At 36.4% G+C, this 22,496-nt stretch overlaps 2 protein-coding genes across 7 annotated transcripts; both read right to left on the reverse strand.

The window, feature by feature from the left end:
- Positions 1-779: 779 nt before the first annotated feature.
- Positions 780-4,993, reverse strand: LOC121799989 (membrane-bound transcription factor site-2 protease homolog). Of its 6 annotated transcripts, none has more exons than XM_042199529.1 (11): positions 4,842-4,993; positions 4,607-4,733; positions 4,446-4,511; positions 4,299-4,365; positions 4,098-4,184; positions 3,505-3,608; positions 2,953-3,100; positions 2,282-2,362; positions 1,742-2,194; positions 1,342-1,656; positions 780-1,228 (listed from the first exon to the last, which is right to left on the reverse strand). In XM_042199529.1, exons 2-11 carry the CDS (start codon positions 4,702-4,704, stop codon positions 1,064-1,066), a joined length of 1,584 nt encoding a protein of 527 aa, XP_042055463.1. In that variant the 5' UTR covers positions 4,705-4,733; positions 4,842-4,993; the 3' UTR covers positions 780-1,063. The 6 variants fall into 6 exon arrangements, with proteins under 6 accessions (XP_042055463.1, XP_042055462.1, XP_042055461.1 ...); XM_042199528.1 differs by having other exon boundaries at positions 1,739-2,194; XM_042199527.1 differs by having other exon boundaries at positions 4,098-4,365.
- Positions 4,994-7,967: 2,974 nt separating this feature from the next.
- LOC121799990 (pentatricopeptide repeat-containing protein At1g71210, mitochondrial-like) lies at positions 7,968-12,952 on the reverse strand. Its single transcript, XM_042199532.1, has 3 exons — positions 10,090-12,952; positions 8,970-9,151; positions 7,968-8,472 (listed from the first exon to the last, which is right to left on the reverse strand). The coding sequence occupies exon 1, from the start codon at positions 12,737-12,739 to the stop codon at positions 10,145-10,147; it is 2,595 nt and encodes an 864-aa protein (XP_042055466.1). The 5' UTR covers positions 12,740-12,952; the 3' UTR covers positions 7,968-8,472; positions 8,970-9,151; positions 10,090-10,144.
- Between the last annotated feature and the right edge of the window lie 9,544 nt (positions 12,953-22,496).

The raw sequence follows: 22,496 nt of genomic DNA on the forward strand, positions 1-22,496 counted from the left end.
TTAATTTCTCATTTTTAGCATTTTTACGTTTTAAGAAATGGTATGCTTGAATATTTTCATATAAATAAAATTTAGTATAATAAAAATTAAAAAATGAAATATTTAAGTTATGATTAAATTTATTATGTACTCCATTTTTAACATTTTATATAATAAGAAATGGTATGCTTGGATGTTTTTCATCGTCAACAAATTAAGGCAATATGAGGATATTTTAATCATTAAATTAAATTAATGAGGATAATTTTGACAATTCTAATTTTTATCTTTATTTGTAAGTTGTTGTACCAAACATCTAAATATGATAACTCACAATTATCCTTAGCTACCAAACACTCAATCAAGATAAATTAACTAATCGAAACTATGATAACTATTCCTATTTATATCATATCTAGTCGAAACATAACATGACTACTAAAGAACAATGACAGACCCGGACATTTCACACCGGGGGAGTCCATGGGCCTCCTACGTCTCCATGTAGCTCCGCCCCTACTTCAGAATGACATTAATACTAGTTTTATCAATCTTCTCAAACAGTCTGGTCGGACTACCAAAACATAAAATTATGGGTCGACCTAAGCCCACATTCCATACGGAGAATCTGCTTTCCGCCTAAAATTTCAGTTGGGCCTAACTACTAAACCTTCCCAAAATCTAGCCGGTCTTGACACTTTTTAAAAGGTTGTGTCACAATGGATTCGAACTCGAAACCTTTAGGGTATTAACCACTAGACCAAGTAAAGTTTGTATATATTTACATATTTTGTGAAGTGTTAGAGAAAGTAAATTTCAAATTTTGTATTGAGAATATGAAACATACAACTATTTGATCTGCAGTTACTCTTGATGTGTATCAAGTGTCGACAAACAAAATTGGCAAACTCTGCAAAAGCAGTTTTAGCTTTCGATATTCCTCCCAATGGCTAGTCTTTCGTCTTCCTCCACCTCCTCCGCTTTCTTTTTCTGTACGAATCGGCTTGGGTTGCTTCTATCCACTGCAATTTCTCTGGTAAATCAATGCAAAAATGTTGCTGCACCAGCAAACCACTCTACCACTCTAGCTGACTGAGACGAATATTGTTCGCATGATTAAAAAGGCGCAAATCGCGGTCCCTACATAAAGGCAACAGCGCAGAACTGATTGCCTCATCCTGGAGCTCATAAAGCCAAAGTAGTGCAGCAAAGTGACCTCTAGAATGGATTCGCCATCGAGAAAAAACACCTGATACAACAGAAACATTTTAACTACACTTCTACGATTCCAGTGCATCATAAAGCAAAGAAACACAGGAAAAAATATTCCAAAAATCAGTTCCTAATGGTTGTATGACCTACCGGTAGGCTGTTCAGTAGAGCAAGAACCATAGAGACATGGAAGGAACACGTCAGGAATCTCTCCAACAGATCTGGAAGGTACGCAATGAAATACATTGACAATCGAGGCTGATATGACGTCAAATGAACTGAATGTGCCATTGCGGTGAGATCACCAACAAAGACAAAAGTCTGGATGCAGCCTTTCTCTCCACTATTGGATTGCTGGTTTTCTGAATCTACACTTCTTCCGTGGTTGAGGCATTCCAATCTAGAATATGTAATCTCGACCCATCCTAAACCTGGCAGTTGCACCGGCATGAAGCATGATTCATCCTGTTTCCATAAGTGTCATAGGCGATCAAGTCAAAAGTAGATTATGCCAATAGATTTGAAGAATTTCAGGATGAAGACACACTACTTCTGAGCAAAGGCATCCGCTTTTATCACTCGAAGCTTGCACGGGATCATGCGCACATTTCCTAAGCTTGATAACGTCCTTAGCATTCAAACAATGAATCGTTTCTACACTTTCCTGATTATTGGTTTTGTTGCCACCATTGCGATATTCGCTCATATCGGGACATGTTATTGGTGCAAAGGCAAAAAGTTCATTTGGACAATATGTTTCATACCTTGTGAATGGAACATGAATGCTCTTTTCAATCAAGGAATGTGGAACACAATAACTCTTTTGCATGTTTCCCATTTCACTAGATTGACCAAACGAAAGTGGGGGAGTCTGCTCAGTCAAAACAGTAAGTTTCTGCTTCCATTGATCAGCAGTATAAACACGAAACTCATCCAAAGAGTGTATAACATCATATGGTGAAAGATAACCCGACAATGGTGACGTAGAATGCACATCCAATACCTGTGAAAACGCGGTTCTCGGATTAGCTATGAGGCATCCAAAACAACTGGCAAACTCATTTCACAATAAGATGCTTGTTTTTAGTACCATGGGGCTTTCACCGTGGATGTAGAGTGGACTTAAGATGAAGGGAAGAAGGAACAAAGCCAATGTGCAAACTCCACAAACCTGCAGAAGATACAGTTAGGGGTGTGCATTCGGGGTTTCGGTTCGGTTTTTGGGCAAAACCGAACCAAAACCGAATTTTGTTCAAAATCCAAACCGAACCGAACCCGAAAAACCAAAAACCAAACTTGAAAAACCGAACAAAACCGAAAAAACCCAAAAACCCAAAAAACGAAAAAAACATATAATATTAATATATATATGTACTTTATTTTATTTTATATATACTAATAATATATATATATATATATATATATAATTAAAATATATATTATATAGTTGAATATATATATTATATATAATATATATAAAATTAATAGAATATATATATAATTCGGTTTTTCGGTTTTTCTCTTCGCCCGAACTAAACCGAAAAACTGAATTTTTTGTATTTTCAAAACCGAACCGAACCGAAAAATCGAAAAAACTGAACTGAATTTCAAAATTTCGGTTTGGTTCGGTTCGAATATTCAGTTCCCGGTTTTTTTGCTCACCCCTAGATACAGTTAATTAGGCTCAGCATTAGGGAATGCAAACTACAACTACACATAGATTATCTACTACTAGCAGATAAAAAGGACATGTTAACTTACTGCCGCATTGTGCCAAATACCAGCACAATATATACGGAGAGAAGCCAGTCCAGGTAATAGCTGCAATGAAGCATCATTAAAAGCCACCAAAGCTCCCGGAAATACAAGAGCACAGAAGATTGCAATATACTCCATCTGCACACCTTCACTGCACCAGCAAGGAATTGAATGTACAATAACCATCGTGAGATACATTGTGTAACCAAAAGAGCTTTTCAATTCTATCAGTATTCACAACTGCATTGTATATTATGACAACTGTATAACTTTCTTTGTGCCAGCCATATATATTTTGCATTTCCATAACAAGAATCATATGATGTACTACTTCATTTGATTATTAACACATTCCTAATTGCAAATAAAGCTCTTTAAGACCGAACTGAAAACCCATAATTCAGCTCCCTATGATACAAAAGAATGATATTCTCCTAGTATTGATAGCACATGCAACTGGATACTAACAGAGGCGTCACAAATAGAGAAGTGTATTATGCCGTACAATATTGTAAGGCATCAATGAGTGTCAAGAGGCAGAGGGAAATTCTTAACCTTGCGGCTGCAAGAGCATGGCCAAACTCATGCACCAGTACGCACAAGAAAGAAGATAAGCACAGGAAACCCATACTGGAAGGTGACATATGCATGCCAGCAGTCTGCATAAAGAGTAAGTAAAATCTGAAGGATCAACCAAGAAGCTCAAGTATTACACAGAAAGAGGTCAACTCTACAGAATATAAGGGAGGGATTTACGAGCTAGCCAACAATGATCTTCAACATCAACAAAATGTCAAAATAGCCACCCAAAACACTGAGTGTCAATAAATTGCCCCAAATGACAATCTCATTAATTAGGAATTGGGATGCACAATATGATCAATATCCGTTTAAGAGGGGAGCAAATTGCAAATTCCATAAACAACCTAGACCCATCATGCGTGCTCAATATCAGTTGAAATTGTTGGATTAGTCACATAAGAATCCAAATTCCATTTCAAGCAAATATAATTATATAAATGATCAAAGCAGCGGCATTCCCTTTTCAGATAAAACTTGCACCCTGTTGCTTGTAGATGAATCATCATCATCCAGGTACAATAGAAGTATCATCAACAAAATATTATGAAGGAAGACGTAACACTAACCAAAAAAGAAAGGCTGAATGAGGAGTCACGAGACCGTGCTATTCCAGCATACGTAAGAGTAGCTTTTGCCATTTCACATAGAATAATCTTGCAGAAAGAGAAAAGAAGACAGACGAGACAACAATAACACATGTAAGAGAGCAAGCTTATTTGTTTCAAAGAAGAAAAGCGGGGTTGCAAATGCTGAAAAACGTCACTAACTACTGTAGCTCCAATGAGGGCAGCCAAGCTAAACCCAATCCCAATGGAAAACCAAATTCTCAAGATCCTGCTTAGGAGCCAGAAGATGAACTATTGCTCCATCAAACCAACTACTATATAGAAACGTAAGAGATAAAAGGCACAAACTTAGAGTGTCTGCGACCCAAGCGAAACAACAGCTCATTGAATGCCATACACTTGAAATCACAATACCTACACAATTCGATGATTAAATTACATCATCCTATGCAGAAACCAACAGCTCAATTTCCGAAATCCAAGCAATATACGAATTAATTACGCGATACCAGCAAGAAACGGTATGAGCGAAATGCCTAGCAGGGCGGCGCAAAGGCAGAAGCGTCTGATCGCCCCGCCGTCTTCCCCCTCGCCTACCATCCATCATCCGCGGCGGAGCCTATTGCTGCATTTCTTCTGCAGAAATTGTTAGCGTTATCAACTGTTAGCTAGCTTCAATATTGCATCCAAATTCAGTAGAAAAATGTCGCAAGTGAAAAAGGAAACGCCACGATAGTAACTTACTGCAGGTGTGTGAATTGTAGCGCTTCGTTTCGAAGAGTGAGCTTCAATTCGCCGGCGATAATCTTCGATTTTCCGGTTGTTTGTGTGACAGTGAAAGGGGGAGAGTGGGGAAGAAGGATCAAGTGACGTCGTTTTGAGCTGGTTTCAGTTATGTTATGGTTGGCACCATTTAATTTTTGTTAATTACTCACCGCATTTATATTTTATAATTTTCAAGTCAAATTCAATATTTCAAATTTGAGCTATTCACTTTAATTCAATATTTTATACTATTGAGTTAAATATATTTATTTATATTTTGATATTTGTAAATAAAAATAAATAATATAATAATATTGAAAATCTACTTAGATACTCCCTCCGTTCCATAGTAATAGAGTCATTTTGGCATTTTGGTACGTTCCATAGTAATATAGTCCATTTTTAGTAAAAGTCAACACATTTTTCCACACATACTTTACTCTCTCTTACTTTTTTTTTTCTCTTTTCATCTCTCTACCTTTTCATTTCCACTTTATTTTCCATTTACTTAACTCACTTAACTCAATTTTCCTTAATCTTGGTGCCGAAAAGAAATGCCTTCATTACTATGAAACGGATGAAGTAAAATTCTAGAATTACTACATAATTAAAATATTAAAAAAGTAGCATAAATCAAAACATCGATATACTCATATGCCCCAAGCCTGCTCCTCCTCCCCAAATTCTCCGGTAAGTAGCGTTGAAGCAATCACTATTACCCAACCACCCTACTCTTCTGGGCACCATTGGTCTCATCTCCCTTTCCCTAGCATGAAAACCGTCATCTAGACACGCATTTTAGCTCGAACTCATAATATCTATTGATCATCAATGGTTCCAACTTTCGTATAACAATTTGATTCAAGATAATAATCTTACAAGAATTCACAAAAAAGTGAAAATTATTATTGTCACAATTAAACTTTGATTTTGACAACAATAAATTTTTTGGGGGAGAAACTAGGGTTTTTGAAAAAAATTTAGACATTCGCATGACATTTTTGCAACATACTTATACATTTTCAATATAAAATCATTTGTAATAATTTAATATAAATAATTTGTAATATTTTTTTTCTATTTTAATATATTAAATTTATTGTAGTAGTAGTATGAAAATAAAATATATAGTGAGAAAGGATTGAAGATTATAAACCGATTATATTAAGGATTATGTAAATGTATAAATACAAAACAAATTATTTTATTAAAAAATTGAATTAGAATAAGACGACGTAGTCTTATAAATATCGTGTCAGACCTCGCCTTCAACAAAACTAGGGTTTTGCATCATCGGCGCATCGTCTCCAAACCTCGCAGAGAGAGAGAGAGAGAAGATGGGTCACTCCAACATCTGGAATTCGCATCCCAAGAACTACGGCCCTGGCTCACGCACTTGGTCTGTTCAATTTTGCTTCTCTTTTTTTCTAACTTGTTCGATTTTACCCAATCGCTAACCCTCTTATTGTGATGCAGCCGGGTTTGCGGAAACCCGCATGGAATCATTCGCAAGTATGGTCTCATGTGTTGCAGGCAGTGCTTCCGCAGCAACGCCAAGGAGATTGGCTTCATCAAGGTCCATTCTTTACCATATTTCCCCCTTTTCGGCTTATGATTAAGTTTCTGATTAATACTATTCAACTTTCGTGAACCTTTTTATTTGTTGTTAGTTCTATTGATATTATATTTTATGTATCCCTGTCTTGTGGTTTATTAGTCCGGAATTTTAATTGGATTATTGATTTTTGGTTTGAGGATAATCTAGTGTTGGAGCTCTTTATTTGTGGATTAAAAGCTGAGCATTTTATGTTCATGATTTCTATTAACCTCTGATCAAATCCATATTTACATGTGTTTTTGGTGGTGAAAGTTGCCCATCTGCCTTAAACTTGTTTGATATATATTGATTTTCGTTGCAATTTGTTGGCCTCATCGAAATAGATACTCTTCAATGCTGTTCTTTTCATGATATTATTTTGTATTTCGCGTGTTATAGATGTGTAATTGCCCAGGATTGTGGTATATATACATGGCAATGTTATCAATCTCGTATGGAACCGCCACAGGGATATGGCGTTTTAGTATGGCGGATATAGCGGTCAATAATTAAATAAATAAAATAATACTTATATATTTATATATAATTCAAAAATTAGAAAATAATAAAAATATAACATCTAATACTATTAAAACAATTAAAAAAGCATAAAATACAACTCTAATCTCCATGTTTCTTGCATAATGCCCAATTCCTAAATGCAGTACACACTCAATGTTGTCAAATGGCAGATATGGCGGTGCTATGGCAGCGCCATGGTACTATAGGGTTTCCATCATGGCACCGCCATATCTGCTATTTGATAACATTGATACATGGATAATACTAGTATGTTTAGAAAAATCTGTTAAAGCTGTTGTTTGTCTAAAACTCTTTTGGTGGTATGAATTCTATCGAACTCTACTTACAACTATGTCACTCTTACAACTATGTCACATAGTTCAGCTAATCAATCGACTTAGATGGATTCCAATTGTGCTGTGAGTTTCTCATATATCGTCGTCTGAATTCTATTCTTGCTCCTTTTGCAGTACCGTTGATGCTTGACATCAAGCTCTTCAAGCGAGGGCATGGTAACTTAATGGATTTTCAAATTTTTGTTTTAGCTGTTGAATTTCTTTCAGACATTATGTTGCTGTGTTAACTTTGTTACTTATCTCTTTTGATAATTGATAGTACTACTTTCAGTCTTTATTATCTGATCTTCATCCTCCTGTTTATAATGCTTTTATATTCATTCAATTGATACAAATGCAATTGTCATGTTTTTTGGTACCGTCTATTATGATTCTGTCTTTTGATAGAATTTCCAATTATAAAATTTGAAGTTAAATATATTGTGATAGAATTGATAAAAAAACCTTACACACGTAGTAGTAATTTTGATAGAATATTGTGATTCTTTCTTTTGGTAGATCATTGGTCATTTTAATTTTGTAGTACTACTTGTGATTCTGTCTTTAGATGGTACAAGTTAAAAATATCGTGATAGAATTTTAAAAAACTAAGATTATTGGTCATTTTAATTATGATGAAAAAGTTGAAAATTCAGAAAAAAATTGCTTGTTAAACATTCATCTCCAGAAATACAATGAATTTGGAGATAATACATGCATATTGATCTCCTCTGAAAATGCTTATTTTCATGGTTCCTGGGAATAAAATTAATCAGACACTGTTACAGGTCAAATAATGAATAAATATTTACGATAAGCTCAGAAAAAACTGATGTATGTAAAAAAATCTGAGATGCAACGGATTCATATGCTTTACTTGACTAATGTGAATGTTTCTGTTCTCATTCTGATTTCGTTAGCTGATGCAAGGTTCCTCCCAGGACTTTGAACCCGAAAATGTCCCAACACGCATCCACACAAGTTTACTCGAGATATACTAATAGCCCCAAGATATGATGTTCCTGCGAGTGTAAGGGGCTCTCACAATGCAAGCCACAAATCTGGGCTAGGCCTACAATTTATGTTCTACGGGCATCATAACTTCCTTTACACCTTCAATCTCGAGAAAAAAGTACAACCACCACCGTCGACCCAACTGCCAAGAAAGAGCAAAAGAATAGAGTTAACAGCAAAAAGATGCATCACATGGGAAGTTGGAGAATCGAATAATTCTTGAGGACCCAAACAAAGCTAAGGATCTTGATAACGTATAAACGTTGATGCCAAGCCATGTTAACATCAATGGAGAGAATTTGCTTCCTTGCTGATTGGCTGGCTTTTCTCTCCTATGAGATAATATCATACTCCCTCCGTCCCAAGTTACTTGAGTCGTATTCCTTTTTGGGTTGTCACAAGTTACTTGAGTCATTTCCTTTTTGGCTAAAAACAAAACATCTAATCACACATATTTTTATTCTTTCTCTTACTTTACTTTCTCTCATCTCTCTTACTTTATTCTCTCTTCTACTTTATTTGACTTTATTTAACTCATTAAACACAACTTTCTTAAATCCTGTGCCGAAAAGAACGCCTCAAGTAACATGGGACGGAGGGAGTATCAAATGAAATTGAAGCTTCTATAGTATCTTTTACCTGCACAGATTTCTATTGTCATGGAACAGCAATGCCTTGGAAGACTCGAGCATCTCTTGTGTTGCGAATGTGCCTTTTGCCTTTCCCTTCGTGTATAGCAAGAATGTCGATCTGTAAAATAAGCCATAGCCCCCATGCCGATGAACTTCTCAATAGCTTGCTGGTTCCTTATTAGTGCTAATCTGAATAAGGGAAATCTTCCGGCATAAGAATAAATCAACGGAATACCCGTAAAAGATGACAAGAAGAAAACATTTAAGTAACTACTACTGCAGTTTATTACCCCCCATTAAAAAATTAGTTGAACTATCATACTTAACCATGAACTCTATACAGTTGGAGTACTTAGGAAAAACGAAATTTTGATGTCTTAGAAGCTAGATTTTGTTTTGCTGAACTTTTCTTGTAAGATGGAATATGTAAGTTCTATGGGGAAGCTTGAAGAAGTTTTGTTAACCATATGTACAAAAGCTCTGACTTCCCTTAAAATAAAAAGGAACTGAATCTTCTCAATGCTAACAAAACTGCAAGGTTCGGAGCATGGGAAATAATGTAAAGAAAAGTAAGACTATTTAACCATGCTCTCGCCCAAGCAATAAGGCTCGAGGTGAAAAATGCTGATGACTAATGGGAATTCTGATGAAATCTCCAAGTCATATCACATTCATGAAAATGGAAAAATACTTTCACAAGCAGCTCAAAATCCTCCAACTCTACGATAAAAAATATGACATCCCAATACTTCTTTCAAACATATATCTCTAGTAAATATTGAGTTGAGCTGTGTTCATATTTTATTTTGCTAGCATCCTGGTCCCAATCAAATCAGATTCATTAATTTCTCCACCAAATAATTACGAAGGAGAGTTTTGACATTTTCCAGATGCGAATATGATAAATTTATGAAGTATCTACTTCTTTCCATTGAAAGAATAACTTTATATACTCATACACATCATCTCCATACCATAATTACCATTTAGAACTAACTCTCAAGAGCCTTCATCTCCAAGCAAAACATATTCAGGATCCTATAGAAGTCTAACGAGCACCGGGTGCTTTACGATTATTTTTCCTATAATGAGAAGCATAGATAACATAAGCAAGAATATAAACTTACTTGGCTGTATTGAAGGTGCTGACTGTTAAGGCATGCCTTGCGTGACAAACAAAGTTCATCTTCTATTCATGTCGAACGTTTCTGGGGTTTCTTTTAGGTGCATCTCCCACATGATAGCTTCTTCCTCCCGCCCTTGTCTTTTTAAACCATCGGAAATTATGTCACAAGTAAATCTATTTGGTTTATATCCTTTTTCGCACAGCCGATGGACTAATATACTAGCAGAGTTGCTTCCCTTCTTGATAAATTTTTTTAACATCATATTATAGGTGTAGAGATCAGTTTCGAAGCACTGCTCAATTAGTGTTTCGATATCCTCCTCCAAATAATATCCTCCAATACTATCAGAAAATATGCCAACCAGGTGACCCAGCATCCAACTTGTATTTGTTAGATTTTTTGTCTCACTTAAAGAAACCCAAGCGTCATATAATGACATACTTTTCAATGCATGAAGCAAAAATACATTGCCGATAAAGGATGAAACTTGACGACCATTTCTCGTCATATCATCGAGAATATCTATAGCATCACTATACTTCTCCAAATAACAGTTCACCTTGATAAGTTCCTCATAACATTGGAGAGATGGAGTCATACTGACTTTACGCATATTAACCAACAACTCTGAAGCATAGTTCACTTCTTTAATTCTACAAAGACCAACAATCATGGCATTCCACATTTTTTTCCTTTGCCATCGAATGGATAATTCGCAGAACAGCAACAAAGCACTGGGTACTTTTTCGGCTTTCAAGAAACACTGCAATAATCTGATGCCACCTCTCAAACTCAGTGCAATATCATATTTTTGCATCTCCTTATATATTTGCAGAGCCAGATCTGGCCTACCTGCATGTCCAGCCCCATCAATGAAGATCGTGTAAGTGTCAGAGGGGTCACAAAGTCCGCGAGCCAGCTGCATTTCAAGCAATCCAAAGAATTGAGTGTCTGGGTTTTCCATTTTTAACAGGCTAATAATGACTCCGATATACAATTTCCGGGTTGCGCGATAATGGCTTTCTTGCATCTCAATGAGTAACCTAGCCGCTATATCTCCTCTATCTGACCTTGAAAATCCCTCAATCATGCTATGGTAAGCAAACCTCCGAGATGACTGACCTAATCCGGTAAGCATGTCGTGTAACATATATCCTTCTTCAACTCTGTTGGCCCTACAATAAGCTGATATGAACTTGTCGTATGAAAACTTTCTGGGCACGAGTTTCTTTTGCAAGAGGAACATAACCAACTCCTTCACTTTATCAAGCTTCCCGTCTCTGCAGAGGGCATCAGCAACGATTGACAAGGTCCTCTCACCAGGGAAATAACCCTGGTCCAAGGAGTTTTGCAACACACTATATGATTCGGTGACATTACCTTCCCCCAACAGAGAAAATATTAGATAATTATAAGCCATGCGATTGACAGAGAGGCCAATCTGCTCCTTCGAGTTATACAACCTCATTGCAACGTCCACCATTCCTACTTTACATAGAAAGCATAAGACAGCATTCATTGTGACATCATTAGGCACCACGCCCCTTTTGGTCATCTCCACCAACAAATCATACACATCTTCAAGCCTATCCTCCTTCAAAAGCCTATAAATCAGCATATTGAAATGAAAGACATCAGGTACATAATCATCAACTGCACGCTTATCCTTGAAAAACTGTAATGCATCATCCATCTTCCCAACCTTAACAAGCTCGCTGATCCACGCACCATACACATGCCCCATCACATTAATTCCCATCATTTTGAACTCCTCCATCAACACAAAAGCCCTCTCAAACTGCTTGTTCCTACACAATGCGGATAGAAAGGCAGACAACGCATACCTATTCAATTTCACCTTATTATCTGCCTTCATCACACCACGCAGATACTCCTCCGCCTGATCCAACTGATTCTGCTTACAGTAACTCTTCACCATAACCGTATGCGTGGCGCTGTCCACACACCCCCGTTTCTTGATCTCCAACACCAAACTCTCAACAAAATCATAATGACCTCCATCAACGAGGGCATTCAGCAGCACATTATACCCCACACGATCCAAATCGTGCCCCAAAAACCGCATCTTACCAAACACAGCCAACGCAGTCTCACACCGCCCCGCTAAAGAATAACCAATCACCAATATATTATAATATAATTGCTTACCATTATACGCGTACTTCTCATATCCGTGCAAAAAATCCAGCATCAAATTCGTCAGGTTCGCCTTCGAAATTACTCGGAAAATGGAGCAGAACGTCGCTCTCGTGTGGAAGAAACCCGGCTGCCGGCCCGCCCAATCGAAGAACTTCAAGCAGGAGAGAACATCCTTGGTGTTGTATCTCAAAACGTCGAGGACTAATTCCTCCGAGAGGCGGAGGTTGAAGCGGGAGAGGTCGGCATCCTCCGCGTGTAGGGCTTCCAAGATGCGATCGTAAAGGGGGATTTTTCGGGACATGAACCATTCTCTGAAGTAATGGGCGAGGTCGGATTGCTGCGGCTCCGCGACGGATCGATTTGTGCTGGAAAAGGAGGGAATAGGAATGGGAGGGTCTGCGGCGGATGATAGAGCCGCCGTGGCTGTAGCGGAGGAGGGAGGATGGTGAATTAGGGATCTGGATTGCCGTGCGATTCTGAGCTTCAGCATCACTGCTAATTTAATCGAGCAATTAATGGTGAAATTGACGGGGTAGTGAAATTGGTGGAGGGAATGGATGATAAGCTTCGCCTCGTCGGAGAATGACGGCGGCGGCGGTGGCGGCGTATTTTGTAGGGGTAAACAGAGAAGAGGTGTGGAGGTTTAAGGAGAAACGTTGCTATCTTTTCCTCCTTTTCTGTTTTCCCTGATTTTATTATTTCCTTCTTTTCTTTAAATTCAACATGTAAGTAAATTGGCATTTAAATTTATTTCTATATATACTTACATCACATAATATAATGATTAAATAAGATTATTAAAAATTGGATGTTCACCTTTTACTAATGTTATTATAAATTTCCCCCCGTAATAATGTTATAACTACTCCAACCCATCTTATAAAAATTATATCTTTGGAATGTCTCATAAAATTATTTTTTCTATTTTTAATAATTTCTTTCTCCCTAATAAAGTAGAAATTTTAGAATATGGGTCCCAGTTCACTGCATTTTCAGAATTTGGGATAAATTTGCTTGTAGATGAATCATCATCATCATACAGTGCAATAGTAGATCAAACATTGATATATATGCCCCAAGCCTCCTCCTTCCCAGATTCTCCTCTTTTGGACACCGTTGGTCTCGTCTCCCTTTCCCTTGCATGACCGTCTACACACTTCTATTGGTCACCAATGATTACAGCTTCAACCATAACCTCCTATTTGATTTAAGATAATAATCTTACAAGAGTACATGAAAATTATTATTGCCGCAATTAAACTTTGATTTTGATAATAATAATCTTTTTGGGGAGAAATTAGGATTTTGAAAATTTTTCAGGCTTTCGAAGGACATTTTTGCATCATACTTATACCATTTTCACTATTTTTAATATATTAAATTTATTGTAGTTTTTATAGTAGTATATAAGTATTAGAGCATCTCCAATGGTTCTGCACATGCAATAGCCCTCCCATAGCCTTCCCAGTGCCACATCATCTGCACTAAAATCCTCCTGCCACATCATCTGGACATGCAACTAGACATGCAATAGCCCTCTCATAGCCTATCCACACCACTAATAACAATTATACTATAATTTAATTTACAATCGTAGCAATATACAGAATTTAATTTACGAGACAAATACATGAAAATTGAATAATAATATTAAAATTTATAAAAAAGTACAATAATTTATAAAAAAGTACATTAATTTAAAAAATACAGCCATTAAAGTACAAAAAAAAAATCACTCCTCGCCGCCGTCCTCGCCTCCGTCCTCGCCCAACCCTTCGTCGTCGCCGCCGCCTCTGTCGCCCCCAACGCCGCCGCGCCGACTGGACCTCCTGGGAACTCGAGGTGCCCCCCCGCTTCCCGTTGCGCCCGCCTTTGGCTAACCGGGCGAGGTCAGCGACCAAACGAACGAGGGGTCGGGAGCTCCTGGGCCGTCTCGGGGAGGTCGTGGAAACCACAGCTGCTGCCGCTATACTCAGCGGTATAGTTCAGTTTCTGCTTCTTTAGCCAGCCAGCCTCGACACCTGCCCGGAATTTTTCCGACTCGTGGAGCACAAGGTAGAAGGTCCAGTAGGTGAAGTCGTAGTACTTCTCGGGATCCGAGTAGGCTCTCTCCGCAATCCTCCTGCAATCCTCCTCTGTTTCGCCACTGGTCCGCATGCGGAGGGCGTTGGCGTACAAACCCGAAAATCGAGAGACGACAGACCTAATTCTGTCCCAGCATTTCCGGCACTCCTCCCCGGTGCGCGGTCTCCCTTCATGGCAAAATGCCCTGTAGGCTGCGGCTACCTTGGCCCACAAGTTGACGATCCTCTGGTTGTTCGAAACGAGAGGATCATCGCAGACACTCACCCACGCCTTGGCCAGCGCAACGTTCTCCGCGTCCGTCCACTTCCTTCGGACCCCGCTATCCTCAACCGGCTGCGACGACTCGCCGACCTTCTTGGCCTTGCCCTTCTTCTTAGGGGCGCTCGGACCCCGCCCTACTCCCCGGCTTGGAATGGGGGTTTCCGGAACCTCGTTAATATCAAAACCTAACTTCTCTAAGGAGAAGCTCTCAAACGACGTGTACTGTGCATCCGTTGGGGTCGATGTGTGCGAAGAACCGGTGGAAAAATCAAAAGCCGGCCGATAGACGTTTCCCCCCCGGGCGTCCCCTGCGGCGGTGGCATCATCTGCTGCGCCGGTGGCTGCATCCCGGGTGCCCACCCCGGCATCATCTGCATAGGGGGTTGCATCGGCGGTACCCCATGCCAAGCCGACAAACTTCCCCCGACGACCATCGGTGGCATCATCTGCTGCCACGGGTACATGTTGTAGTACCCGGTCATCGGAGGCCAACCACCTCCCCCGGGAGCCGGGGGAGTCTGAGACCCTCCCCCGGGAGTCGGGGGAGTCTGAGACCCGGTCGTCACTGGAGTACCTTCGTAGTTGTTCTCCATTTCTCGTTGTTGATCTTGTACAGAAATTAAGATAGAGAGAGTACTCGTTAATACAAGTGGTGCGAATGAAAATGACGTCCAAAGCGCGTATATATAGTGTTTCGAAATTTTTTTTAAAAAAATTCTGACGCCGATTCAGGCCTACAATGGCTCCTATTTTGACGCCGGTTTCGCTGACGCCGGTTGCAATGGTTCGGCGTCAGCACCGGCGTCCGCGAAAAATCGGCGTGCCTACGCTGATGCCGCCATTGGAGATGGTCTTATGATAGAGTAGTGAGATTGGATTGAAGATTATACACCTATGTCGATAGATAAATACTCCTATTTTATTAAAAAAAATTGAATTAGAATAAGACGACGTAGTCTTATAAATACCGTGTCACACCTCGCCTTCAACAAAACTAGGGTTTTGTATCATCGGCGCATCGTCTCCAAACCTCGCAGAGAGAGAGAGAGAAGATGGGTCACTCCAACATCTGGAATTCGCATCCCAAGAACTACGGCCCTGGCTCACGCACTTGGTCCGTTCAATTTTGCTTCTCTTTTTTTCTAACTTGTTCGATTTTGCCCAATCGCTAACCCTCTTATTGTGATGCAGCCGGGTTTGCGGAAACCCGCATGGAATCATTCGCAAGTATGGTCTCATGTGTTGCAGGCAGTGCTTCCGCAGCAACGCCAAGGAGATTGGCTTCATCAAGGTCCATTATTTACCATATTTCCCCCTTTTTGGTTTTTGATTAAATTTCTGATTAATTATATTCAAATTTCTGAACCTTGTTAGTTCTATTGATATTGTTTTGTGTGTATCCCTGTTTTAATTGGATTATTGATTTTTGGTTTGAGGATAATCTAGTGTTGGAGCTCTTAATACGTTTGGGGATTTTGATTCGAATGGGCTGTTTTGTATATTGGGGATTAAAAGCTGAGCATTTTATGTTCATGACTTCTAATTAACCTCTGATCAAATCCATATATACATGTGCCTAAAACTTGTTTGATATTGATTTTCATTGCTAATTGTTGGCCTCATCGAAATAGATACTTTTCAAGGCTGTTCTTTTCATGATACTATTATTTTGTATTTCTGTGTGTTAGATGTGTAATTGCCCAGGATTGTGGTATATATACATGGATAATAGTAGTTGTATGTTTTGAAACTCTAGTTAAAGCTGGTGTTTGTCTAAAACTCTTTTGGAGGTATGAATTCCAACAAATATGTTGCTTTTACAACTATGTCACATAGTTCAGCTAATCGATCAACTTCGATTGATTCCAATTCTGCTGTTAGTTTCTCATATATCGTTGTCTGAATTCGTCTATTCTTTCTCCTTTTGCAGTACCGTTGATGCTTGGACATTGAGGTCTTGAACCGAGGGCATGGAAACTAAATGGATTTTCAAAATTTTGTTTTAGCTGTTGAATTTCTTTCAGATATTATGCGGCTATGTTAACTTTGTTACTTGTCACTTTTGATAATTGATAGTACTACTTTCAGTCGTTATTATCTTATCTTCATCGTCTTGTTTACAATGCTTTGTATTCATTCTATTGATACATTATTATGTCTTTTTGGTACCCTCTATTATGAAAAAAAAGAAGACATTTTCTATTTTAAGATTTTCCATAAATTACTTTTTTTGGTAATTTCTTCTTCTTAATAAGATGGGCCATAGTCTCTACTAATAATACTATAATTTGTTTTCTTTCTATCACTTTTTTACCTTACCAATTTTGCGTTGTGTTATCTCAAATGTCAATATTTTTTGGGACTCTTTCTATCACTTTTTTACCTTACCAATTTTGCGTTGTGTTATCTCAAATGTCAATATTTTTTGGGATGAAGGAAGTATTAGTTCTGATTTTCATTTTGTCGGTTCATAAACCCGTCTTTAGATGGGAATATTGCACCAATGTATTTTATTTTAGTTAATTTATTTAGAAAACAAAGTTTTATAAACCCAAGATAGGAAAAAGTATCTCATTGTAAAATCATAATAGATAAAAATGGTACTTGCTACAAAATTAGAAGTTTTAATAAAAACTAGTACAGTAATCTATAGGGGTGAGTAAAAAAAATCGGAAACCGAATATCCGAACCGAATCAAATAGAAATTTTGAAATTCGGTTCAGTTTTTTTCAGTTTTTCGGTTCGGTTTTGAAAATACAAAAATTTCAATTTTTCGGTTTGGTTCGGTTCGGGCGAAGAAAAAAAACCGAAAAACTGAATTTTATATATATTCTATTAATTTAATATATTGTATTATATATATTCTTTTAATATATTCTACTATATAATACATATTATCTGTATTATTAATTTTATATTATATATAAATATTCTATTAGTATATATAAAATAAAATAAACTATATATAAAAATTTTATATATTTTTTTAAATTTTTTCGGGTTTTTCGGTTTTTCGGTTTTTTAAGTTTGGTTTTGGTTTTTCGGTTCGGTTTGGATTTTGAACTAAATTCGAATTTTCAATTTTAGTTCGATTTTTTCAAAACCGAACCGAAACCTGAATGCACACCCCTAGTAATCTATAATGATACCGGCAATCAATTAAAACAATCTAGTATACAACATAAAAGCAAATGGCCCAAAAAAAGGCCACCCTGAATTACAATTAACTACGGCCCAAACCTCCATCAGGAGAGACTTTACTAAGTTTAAGAGTAGAATTGGACAAACAATCAACAATGAATCAAATAAACGGAACTCATGAGATTGGACACAACAAAATTATTTTTGTCTGCTGCATATGAAGACTAAGACATTGCAACGGTCGTTGTCGGTAATAAATAGCAGAAAAGAATGAAAGTGAGTCAAAATAAATTCGAATGGTAGATTTTGATGGAATTTTCCAACCTTCATGGATTGACGATGGGGGCAGTCAATCCCAACGACCACCTAGTTTCGCCATTGCAAATAGTATCTGATTTGAAGATATATGCTCGTTAAACTAGAGTAACTTGACACTTGATATTCAGTTTAATGGATCATATGAGATCGAGACTTATGAACATTGTTCGATTGGAAGAATAGAGCCTAATATAAAATATGGGGACAATGTCATTGGATTAGTTTTTGCATATGAGATTGACCTTCTAATGTGACGAAATTAATTTAGCCTAGGACCAATTCAATTTCAGACAATCTTGAAAAAAATTAACGTCGAACAATTGAAAAATAATTGGGCTTGGGCCCATCAACAAAATCATCGCTCAACCGTTGAACTGTGACCATCACTTAAAATAAAATGGTTCTTTTTATATTTACAGTCCAAATATAAATCATGTCATTTAGCAGCATCTTATAAATTGGAACTGACTGATGTTTTCTCAATAGTAATCCTCCGTCCCACAATGATGGTCACTCTTTTCCACTTCAGTCTGTCCCAACTTAATTGTCACGCTTCATTTTTACCATAAATGGTAAGTAGGTCTCACGTTCCACTAACTCACTTCACTCATATTTTATTATAAAACCAATATAAAAAATGGATCTTACCTTCCACTAATTTTTCCAACCAACATTTATCGTGGGATGGATGTGAGATAGGTCGTATATGTATATCTAATTGGGAAACCAATTAATTCAATTTCATTGAAATATGAACAAATCAAATTGATAAAAATAAATTAGACACAAAAGTCATACACAAAAAGTAGGCATCAAAGTTATGGGATTTGATCTGATCCCGTAACTTGTACATGCATCTATACAGCTAATTTTATAAATTAATTCTGCCCACTGTTTTTTGTCTTAATACCAAAGATCTCCTTGCACATTTCTGGCATTTTTCTTATTTCTATTGAAATCTTAATAAATACCACCTGTCAAAATATCGAAAATCAGGAACATAAGATTAAAACATATGTGAAATTACAAATTAATGGACAATTTGACCTAGGCTGGTATATATACTAGATTACAAATGTAATTATGTACTAATAGAATCATTAAGTTAGCAATTGGACCACAGAATCAAATCACATTAACCGTTTTAAATTAGTTATTGCTATATAATGTTAATTAATCATCGTTAGAAATTGAACAAACATTACTCCTTTTAGTCGAAAAGGGACCACAAACTCAAAATCATCTCCAATCAACATATGCCGCAGCACCATTGGAGCCCAAAACCACATATTAGCCACTAATCCACACACTAATCACCCTAGATTTCCAACATTAATTAATAATAATAATTAAAAAAACCCAAAATATCATTTTTTTTCCTCAAAATTGTACCACTAGTAGTAATTGGGATGTATGCATTAGCATGGGGGAAAGAGTAAAGAGGTACTTAATTAGATTTTGTAAAGATTCAAGACTCGGACACACGTGTTGGTGCGGCGGAGTACGATGAGCGGCGATCGGGGCGCCGCCGGTTGACACGTGTGAAGGGCAGACCAAAGGAGAATTGGGAGTAGTAGTGTGGTGGAGACCCTCATCATGTAGGAATGGACATGTTCACGTGCATTGGGTTGTAATAAATGTATTTTGTAGGCGCCACACCCTTTTTATTCATTTCATAACACCATTTATCTTTCTAGCTTGGAACTTGAGCTCCTTGTTTCATCCATATGGTATAAATATATAAAAAATATATAGGAATTAGTTAGGCTAAAATAATTCTTTTTAAAATGTATTCCGTGTATTCACGATATAACGTTCTATTTCCCTATTTCGACGAGTCTACATTTATAGTTCATTTGTAAGTTTCTTTTCTATTTCTTAAAACTCACCGCGAGCCAAAACGGGACTGAATATTGCTGGCGCAGGGAGTATTGATCATAAACCGGGAATTTAGTACGAGACATGTATAAATTTGCTAAAGGTGTGTTTATCATAGTCTTAAATCATGAAAATGTATGGCAGATTCGAAATCGTGGGATTGAGTTTAAACCATGAAAATGTATGGTAGACAAAAAATTCAATTTTCAAATCCATTTCATACAACATAGTATTCTACATTTGGTGGATTGATAGAGTATATAAAGAGAGTATGAGTGAAATGTTATGATACATAATTTAATTTATGTGAACACTGCTTTCATTTAAGTTTATGTTAATCTTATTTGTTGTATTTTATATATTTATTTTAATTATAATAGCTCAAATTTTTAATTTTAAAAATTACATACCAATTAAAGTTAACTTTATTTTCATATAATTTATAAAATTGTTGACATAGTTAACATTTTGAAGGTATTAAAATCAAACTAAATGTATAAAATAAAATAAATAATGTTAATACAGACTGAAAAAGAATAATGCTCACAAATAATATTAATTTATATATGGAGTATGTAAATATGGAATTGGGGGCAGGTGGACATGCATGCATATAATGGGATGCATATATTTGTATTATAGGTCAATCTTGAATGAATAAAATGTAAATAGTTAGCTAGCATTTGTGGAGTGGTTATATGTATGATTAAATTTTGTGTGGCATTTTCCTCTTGTTCCTTTGAAGGGAACTCATTTCATTAAATTAAGTTAGAACCACAAATAAAAATAAATATCCATTATAACAGTTGTAAATGTTTCGTTCACAAAATTGGACCCACGTTTAATTTGGGTAGCACATTAAAAAAAACTGGCTTTTAGAGCATTGGAATGTTGGCTAATTCATCAAACAAAAGAGATGCATTTGTCATAGACGTCCTTCACTAGTAGCTAAAATAATTCTTTAAAAAAAGTCCATATAATTTTTAACAAAAAAATAATATAAATCTAAAATCAAAATTCTGATATACTAGTTCATATATTTATAATTTTACGAACGAAAAAGTGAAAGGACTTGAAAAACTCATCATGTCCGGTCACTTTCGGAATAAAAGTGGTGGGAATATCATTCTTAATATATGAATGTTACATTCAATTATTTATACCTGAGCTAATGTTAATGGAATGATGGTGGTTCTAAATTGTGAAATTACCTTGCCTAGTATTTGTGAAGATTAGACATATACCTAATATAGACAAGAACATAGGTTGGGTGAGCATGGGAAGACACTTATCCACACTTTTAACTATTAAAACACATAGGCCAATCACTTAAATTAACCAATTTATTTTCAGCCTAATTAGGATTAATTGCCTTTGCAGTCTTTGGTTTTTTGCAGTTTTAGTGAAAACAATACAAACCTAATCTATGCACCCTATATTTTCTTGCCCTTCCACTAAAGGGATAAGCCAAAAAATTTTTTCTCTTTTCCAACTTTTTAAACATTTTTGGTTGGAGGAAATTTATTTTTAGGTCCATAATTTAGGGTTTGTTTAACTTTATTCGGTCATTAGCGCTGATGCAGGGTCGGTAGGTACGGTATACCTTACCGAGACCACCATATCGTATACCTTACCGTAAATACGGTATGCTAAAAAGTCATACCTTTACCTTACCAAATTTTTCGGTATACCTTATTTTCGGTATGGTGAATTTCCATACCGATATCGTACCGAAGTTCGGTATGCCTTACTTTTGCGGTATACCTGACTTTCAACATCAATTAAAATAGAAAATTTGAGTTTTTAGAATATTATTTATATTTTATAATTTTAAAAATAAACTAAATATATTTTATTCATAATTATATTTATATTTCATAATAGATTTTACAATTTAAAAATATAAAAAATATATTTTATATCTAATTGTGTTATTTTTGCGGTATATACCTTAGTCTACGGTATATACATTGATTTACGGTAGATACCGAATTTCGGTATGCAGCGGTATACCGCGGTATTTGAAAATTCATACTGGTACCTTATAGGAATCTTTCGGTAAGGTATCATACCGTACCGAAAATCACGGTATACTGAAAATTCGGTATATTCAGTATTTTTTCGATACGATAAGACCGGTATTTCGATATTTTCCCCCCAGCTATAGGCGCAACCATACATTTCAAGTTGTGGGTCCATAAAGACATTTCACAACTTCGTGACAAGATTTTTCTTACTGTTAAAATAAAGAAAACAAAAATTCAACCTATATAAATATCTCAAAAAATCCAACTTTTATTATAATTTCTAAATAATGATTTTAAAAATAAAAAAGGAGTTAAACAGATAGATAGAGAAATGAATTAGTCATAGGATTAAAACTTCGGCATGAAACAAAATCATGATTCTTGAAAACATGGTGCATACACAATATATCCTAGCGAAGATTAGGCAATAATCAAAATTAAATTAGTAATAAGAATGTGATTAGGAAAAGAGTGAGATGATGGTTAATTGTTCATGCATTTGTGCCAAACTTTATTCAGTGATTTAGGACTAAATAA

Source organism: Salvia splendens, chromosome 4, assembly GCF_004379255.2.
Source record: "Salvia splendens isolate huo1 chromosome 4, SspV2, whole genome shotgun sequence".
NCBI classification, from domain to species: Eukaryota; Viridiplantae; Streptophyta; class Magnoliopsida; order Lamiales; family Lamiaceae; genus Salvia; species Salvia splendens.

Coding starts and splice junctions, on each gene's coding strand:
- LOC121799989 (XM_042199526.1), bottom strand. CDS start 4,704: ATGATGGATGGTAGGCGAGGGGGAAGACGGCGGGGCGATCAGACGCTT. Junction 4,366..4,445: donor TTGGGTCGCAGACACTCTAA/GTTTGTGCCTTT, acceptor GCTCCTAAGCAG/GATCTTGAGAATTTGGTTTT. Junction 2,195..2,281: donor TCCACGGTGAAAGCCCCATG/GTACTAAAAACA, acceptor GCGTTTTCACAG/GTATTGGATGTGCATTCTAC.
- LOC121799990 (XM_042199532.1), bottom strand. CDS start 12,739: ATGCTGAAGCTCAGAATCGCACGGCAATCCAGATCCCTAATTCACCAT.